The sequence below is a fragment of the Pinus tabuliformis genome, chromosome X (assembly GCF_031772625.1).
Source record: "Pinus tabuliformis cultivar Carrire ecotype Pingquan chromosome X, CPIR1, whole genome shotgun sequence".
In the NCBI taxonomy this organism is placed as follows: Eukaryota; Viridiplantae; Streptophyta; class Pinopsida; order Pinales; family Pinaceae; genus Pinus; species Pinus tabuliformis.
In genome coordinates, this window is record NC_142308.1 from 462,171,031 (window position 1) to 462,178,613 (window position 7,583).

The 7,583-nt window shown below is 35.5% G+C and overlaps 1 protein-coding gene across 1 annotated transcript; it reads left to right on the forward strand.

Annotated features, from left to right (window-relative positions):
• Nucleotides 1-6,342: 6,342 nt before the first annotated feature.
• Nucleotides 6,343-7,212, forward strand: LOC149140626 (patellin-3-like). Its single transcript, XM_089451023.1, has one exon. The coding sequence runs from the start codon at nt 6,343-6,345 to the stop codon at nt 7,210-7,212; it is 870 nt and encodes a 289-aa protein (XP_089307149.1).
• Nucleotides 7,213-7,583: the final 371 nt, after the last annotated feature.

The following is a 7,583-nucleotide window of genomic DNA, read 5'->3' on the forward strand; positions in this document are numbered from 1 at the left end:
AACCAAGTACCAGTAGGGCCCTCAGAGGGAGAAAAAGAACCATATAAATGATAAAGGAACAGGCACCTCAAACTCAAATAGAGGTAACAAAAGAAGAGCTTCCTATAGTAAAGATTTTACAGAAAATGAAGAGGGTAAACCCTAGAAGAAAGAAAGCTAGCCTAGGTAAAGAATAACTCTCATAATCTAAAACCTCTCCTCTAAAATAAAAATCAGAAATTAAGAGGAAAGTGTAGAAAACACAAACCCCAGGGTTGAGAAGGAACACGAGGTTGAGAACGCCTCAACAAACTACCTCAAAGACTACAAAATACATTAACCTTGAGGAAAATGAGCCAAATGAAAAGGAGCCAATTGAAGATGAACCAATAGAGAACACTCCAACATAGATTGAGCCAACAGAGAACACTCCAACAAAGATTGAGCCAACAGAGGACGAGCCAATTGGAAGCTCTCGGAATTCTCCAAAATGGTCACCAAGATCATCACCATAGCCTGAGATCTCACCTCCAGGAAGCCCGATAGATAGTCCAGGTATTGACCTCACACAACAAGAAATATATGACTACATAGAGTCACTGGAAAGGAAGGAGACAACAACAAAAGAGACAATACAGAGCCCTGGTGAAGGAAGCAACCAGGTGAATGAACAATCAGCCTCAAACATCTTGAAGCAGGAGATATTTGAACTAGAAACACTGAATCGATATCTTAAAAATGAAAATCAAGCCCTGAAGACACAGAGTGAGACACAGATTTCCAAGAGCGACAATCTGATCTTACATCTAAGATTGTGGTATAAGAAAAACAAGAAGCTGAAGAAAGAGAAAAAAAGTATTCAGAGAGAGATAATCAGTTTAAAGTACAAAATTCTAATAGGGAAGCCTAAAATGCCAATCTCTGCCAAAAATAAGAAAACTGTGAAATAGGGAGATGAAAAACAAGAGACACAAGAAGAAGACAAGAAAGAAGTGTATGAGGACATACAACATATCCGATCGGGGGGAATGTAGAGTCTGAAGATTTTCCTACCATGACATCCTTTTTGCCCAATTATCCTCTCTTTTTCATATATATTTACCACTTAATAAAGCCATATCTACCAGGTTTTGATGAAGGTATGCATTAGTATGTTTTCTTGTTTACTTTCAATTGTATACCCTATTTTTTAATTAAGGTTGTAATTGGCTACCGAATCAGTCTGTTTTCGCAACTAATCCAGGATTACATAGTAGTCTTCATTGTTCACGAGGTTCCAGAGTTCTAGGTTAGTAGTGAAAAGTGCGGATGGATAGAGTATGAACTCCTCATGGATACCTTCCTATCCACTCGAAACTGTTTGCTAAAAGAGGCACAGGAGATCGCAGTCAAACACTGAGTCAACCGCCTGATTAACGCAAAACAGAACCCGAGATCAATTGAAACCTTATCGTTTTTGTTTCAAAATAGAAAAATGACAATTTCACGATATAAGTTTAGATTAGATTAAGAGATATTATGCTTAAAATATTCATACAATTATGCCAAGAGACTTGCTATAAAGCTAATGGCCGCACTGTTATTTGGGTGTGCGCCGAATGGCAGGTTCTATGAACAATTTGTGAATTTCGTGTGAATGAATTTGGTTTTTGTGTGCAAGCATTGTATTGACTTGAAGCTTTGAACTGCTATGTGGAGGGCCCCTACAAACAATGCCAGGTTTTAATCAAATACAATCTGTTTTCCTTTAATTCTTCCATTGCTTTGTTTTGTGTGATAATGCTACATAATGATCTCAAATTGTTATCTGCATAAGAACTTTAATTTTCTTTATACCCAGCTTAGACTGTTATCTAATTTGCTTTATACCTTGCTTTATTTCCTTTTCTTATTATCTAGCATAATTGAAGTGTGTTCAATTCACAGATGTTGCTTGGATTACTTTGTTTGAGCAAAAATTGAACAAGTGAGAAGACCTCTCCTAAAACAATTGAGTTCAACAGTATTCCTTCATAGCTGATAGAATAGGTTTCTTTTTGCACTTAGAGAATTAGGAGTTGCAGCAAAGAGATTTAAGATAAAAAATCCCAACAATCTAACATAAGTAAAATCACTCTCACATCTTCTACAAACTAATTGGATAGAGATTAATTCCTAGGAAACTTAATCAACATCCCTAAGAATTACAACACTAATACAATTTACAAACATCACCCCATCTTAAGTTTAGATCTCGAAAAATACATAATGACTTAGTGAATAACTTCTCAGCACATAGTGTGCACCTGTACTTCATCAATCTATCCACCATTGTTGACAATTTATGATTTCCAATTCAAGGACATTATATTGACCAAACAATTACTACCCTTAACTACAATGTATTCATGATCTAGTTAATCTAATTTTTTATCAAGGAAAATTTTCAATAATAAACCTAAATTACATTTAAATGTTTTTCTAATTCTTTTAATTTAGAGTTCATAACGTCCTACACAAAAAGAAAACGCATTTACAAATATATAAAAAACAATCAAAATAAACAATAATGATTACTATCCTTAACGAAAATGTATTCATGATCTAGTTAATCTAAGTAAAATTGTCAATAATAAACCTAAATTACAATTAAATGTCTTTCTAATTCCTTTAATTTTATTTATCCAACCAATTCCAAAACATATATTGTACAACACAATAAGTCAAAAAAACTAAAAAAATAATACCATAGAAATTTTTAACATGTAAATAACATTGTTACAGTATCATTCGTCAATACCATTTCTTATCAATACCACATGTTCAATATAATACACGTTGATAATTATTTGGAGATAAATTAATTAAAAGGGAATAACTAACTTGGAAATAAATCTCACGTCTACCTATAAATAAAATTATCATTGTTATATTATTTTTACAACTAAGTGTGATATTGTTAGTAAATTTTAATATAATAATTGAATATATACAATTAAGATGGATTTAATGGTTTTAAGTTAAATATTAATTATGATGATGATTATGATTAATATCTATTGAGATTACAATTAGTTTATCCATATTAAAATAATTAAAGATAATTAGTTAATTTTACTCTTAATCTTATTTCCTATCTAAAAATATTATAAAAGTAAATATCTAAAATTATTATAGTTTTAATGTCCAAGCGAAGAAGGCATTCTCCAAATGCCCTATTAAGGGATGTGATGATGTGATTGGGGTGAATGGCATATTAAGGGATGTGACTGGGGTGAAGAGTAAGGAAGCCATCACCACAAGCAATGACTAAAGTATATGTGGCTTAGCACCTCACATTCTTCATGTACTATGAAGTAGTGGTTAAATGTGCTTAAAATAAATTCAACCCTCCATGGTGTGGGATGGTCTTTTCCTTATGATTCCAACTTAGTGCATGATTGTACTTGATCTACGAGGAATTGGATTAATGATGGCACTTCTTTCAATCTATATGTTTCTATAATTGGCTCCAATAATTGGCTCCAGATTGTCTCTATAGCTAGTCTCTCCTCATGGTTCTCCTAATTGTTTGCTTATTTTTGAGGCACTATGAGTTTGGCCCCACTTCTTATGCTAGCTTTGTAAACTCCTTGTTTTGGTTTCGATAATTTGGTGTCTTTTCCTAGCTTCACCACCTCTCCCAATTTTCCTACTCTTCCACCCTTCTCATCCCTTCCATTTCTTTCTTCACATTGCCACCATGACAAGATAGCTAGCTAGATACAAGAGACGTGCCAGATGTCCCAACATGTTTACAAGCTCAATTTAGAGCTTTGTATCATTTTTGTGTTTCATAGCCACAATCCACTATTAGTGCAACAAGGAATCAATGAAATGAAGGAACAATCACATCAGGAGAGGCCTTTTTACTTAGACTAGAGGTGGTTGATGAGGCCTTTTTACTTAGATTGGAGGTGGTTGATGAGCTATCTTTCTAGGTTCGTGATATAGGGAATATGAGGGGTAAAAAAACCAATAAATCCACAATTTTGACTTGTATTGGTAGACCAGATTTCTCCTAGTAATGATCTTACGTAGGTGCAATAATATGAAGGATGAGATTTTACTAATGTTTGACAAAATTCAATTACAACTAAAGGATATAGATGAGCGGTTCACTAGCATCAAAGAAAGTTTTGATCTAGCCTAGCTCATGGGACCAATAGAAAACACATGGGAGTGTCATGATAGGTGGAAAAAGAAGAAACAAAAGTAGAAAGAAGAAAGTAATTGTAAGAAAAAAAAGAGAAGGAAGATTAATTAGAAAATGCTATTTTTTATTTATTGTGAGGAGTTGGAAAAAGGATTGATATTTTTATCAGTTTGAATATAATTTTGGTGACCTATAAATTAGGGAAAAAAAAGAAAAAAGAAAAGAAAAAGAAAGTCAATATTCTAAAGTATATTTTAAACAAAATTACAATAGTTTTCATGACTTAGTTAAGAAGGTCAATATTGTGAAATATGTTTTGAAATTGAATTCTAATTTGGGTATATCACTGTAATATCCCTCCATTGTTGTAATCTTGTTTGGTTAGAGTGAGTTACGATAGAAAGAATGGTGAAAACTCCATGAAAAATATCTGAATACTTAGACACATAGAAACTGTGATTCTTGTCAAATATATACATGAAAAATATCTGAATACTTATGCAAATGAATATTTTATTAAATTAATGAATGGAATGTAAGTACTGAGAATGAGACACTTGGAAAACAGATTCTTGTCAAATAACTATAAACAAATATCTCATTAGAAAATGAGATTGGAATATTCTTTCATGATAAGAAATCTAGATGAAGTTCTAGATAAACTTAATGGATGAGAGAGAGAAATTCATTAAATTTCTTAGTTGGAGCAAGATGTTAAGCTTGCATAAAGCATAAAAGGGTTACGCAAGAGAAAGGCCGACTTTTATGGGAAAGCCTGAGTAAGTGGATAGAAAGGTCCACAAAAGAGGGACACCACTAAATGAAACTTTATCATGAAATAAATGTATTAAATACCTATGGAAGGGATCAAATAGGGGAATTGATTCTTTGACAAGTATCTCAGCTCGCAGGACTCATTTTGTGGTTGGGTGGTTAAACCAGTGGTCTATTCCCAAGTGAATTTCTAACACTATATCCGGTAAGAATGTTTGTCATATATGTGCTTGTTTTTGAGTTAGTATATTATTGATGAATTCTTTAAACCTATGATTAATATTGATATATCTATTATAGTATATTAATCTTTTGCGAATCTAGTAAAGAATTGGTAATTTTTTATTGTTAACTTTACTTTTCAGACATGCAAAATTGTTGGAAGATACAATAGATCAAGAGATAGATATGATATTCAAAGGAAGCAATAATTAAATCAGAGCAGTCTCTAAGTTGGTATCAGAGCTGAGGGTGTGAGCCGTGAGAAAGGGCAATTGAGCTGAGAGCTCAGGAGTGAGGGCTGTAAGAGAGCTAAGGGTTTCCGCTGTGTCTAATGTGTGAACAAAGAACGACATGCTGGTTGTTGAGAGTGTCATCCTGAAGGGTCTAGTGTGGCTTAAAGAACTGTTGTGGGTAGTGAGCCCTGCTATTGGCGTTGATTAGGGAGCCTCGGTGTTGGAGAGTCGTGGACCGAAGTATAGTGCAGTGCGACCGAGTTTGTTGTGGAAGCCCATTTAAGAGGTGAAGGCTCTGGTGAAGGGCAAATTGACTAAAGCTGCTGCGTGTAGAAGATACTATCGAATGTGATTTCCTTGTTCCAGCCACGAAAGGAGGAGAGAGCTATTGAATCTTGACCATGGTTGGGTTTCTGTTTGCAAGAGCCATTGTTAGAAAATGGAGCTTGTACGTGGCCAGTGTGGTGCAGAGAGCGTGAGCTGTTGTGGCTATGGGAAAGTAGCATAGTGGTTGAGTTGTGAGGTAGCGCTGTTATGGACAGGAGTCACTAAAGTGTTTGGTATATTGGTAAGGCTGTTTTGTGCATTTTGTTTACTGACTGTTGGGAAATCCTTTTGTTTTGTGCTTGCAGCCAAGTGTCTTGTTTGTTGCTGAGAAATCTAGTGGTAGAATGAGGATCGTACGGTGACTAGACACGCGTGTGATGGTGGCGGCTTACCCATAGAACGAGTTGTGGTGCAGCGAAAGTGTGGAAGGGCAATCCTGGACAAAGGATTGTGTGTGAGTTTCATTCGGTTTTATAACTGTCATTTTTCATTATGCATTTTGCTTTTATGATTTTGGTTTTTCAATCTTTGAGCTCGCTGTGAAGAGAGAAGTAGAGTCGAGCCTGGTGCACTTTGAAGTCAAAGTTGGCTAGAGTTTAATGAATATTTAATGAAAATTTAAGCCTAGCTGATATGTCTATCTTTTTAGACTTTTTTGACAATGATCCTTTCGATGATCATTTTCTCAGGAACCCATTTGGGTTTAGCAGTATTTTTGAGTTCTTGGACAAGCAATGTCATGTTGTTGAAGATCATGTTGAGGTTCCAGCCCAAGGGGATGTTCTGAAGCATGACGAAACTGTAACTGAAGCAGTGACTATCTCAGCCCCTTCAATTGAGGCTCTTGTTGTTGATACTGAAACCATAAAGGAAGAAGAAACAACATCTGCCCCTGCACCAGTTGATGCTGAAGCTCCAGTTGAGGTCACTGTTACCACGGTAACTGAGGAGGTTGTAATTCAACCTGTAGAAAACATTTCCCTATGGGGAGTTCCTCTTCTTCACACCATGGGTAATGAATGTATTGACGTGATTCTGTTGAAGTTTCTCCGAGCAAGAGACTTCAAGATTTCTGAAGCCTTTACTATGCTGAAAAACACAATTCTCTGGAGGAAACGTTTTGGAGCTGACAATATTTTGGAAGAGGACTTTGATGCTGAGTGGAATAATGTGGCTTACATGCATGATTATGACAAGGAAGGACATCTAGTATGTTACAATAATTACGGGGCGTTCCAGAATAAGGAGCTCTACCTGAAGACATTGAATGATGCTGGTGACTGCTTTTTGCGGTGGAGGATTCAGTTATTAGAAAAGGAGATACAGAAGCTGAGCTTCAACCCTGGAGGCATAACTTCAATGGTTCAAATTACCGATCTTAAGAACACACCTGGTCCTGCAAAGTGGGGTTTGCGACAAGTTACCAAAAAGGCATTGACAATTCTTCAAGACAATTATCCAGAGTTTGTTGTTGCTCGTCCTGTTGAGAATGCAACAAGATGATGGAGCTTAGTGGAAAGAAGTCGCCTTCACTAAGTGGGCCCGCAGGCTATTTTTGGCGCAAAGTCTATTTTTAGACTATGTCTATTTTTAGACATATGGATCATGGTCTATGAGTTGCAGGATTCTGTTTGTGGATGATTGGTCATGTTGGGAAAAATAGATGGACTTCTATTTCTGGTTCACAGCGGAGTGATCAGAGTCTATTTTTAGACTGTCAGGCTAAAAATAGAAAAGTCAAATATTATTGTCTCATCATAATATTTAGACTATAAATATTATCTTATCCTCTTGGAGCACTTCAGTTTGAGCTACAGATGTGGCACATGCAGCTGTCAGAAGGAAATACGATTTCTTTGTGGGTCAGTTGAGCT

What these genes read in the sequence shown, in the direction of transcription:
- LOC149140626 (XM_089451023.1), top strand. Translation starts at nt 6,343, where the DNA reads ATGTCTATCTTTTTAGACTTTTTTGACAATGATCCTTTCGATGATCAT.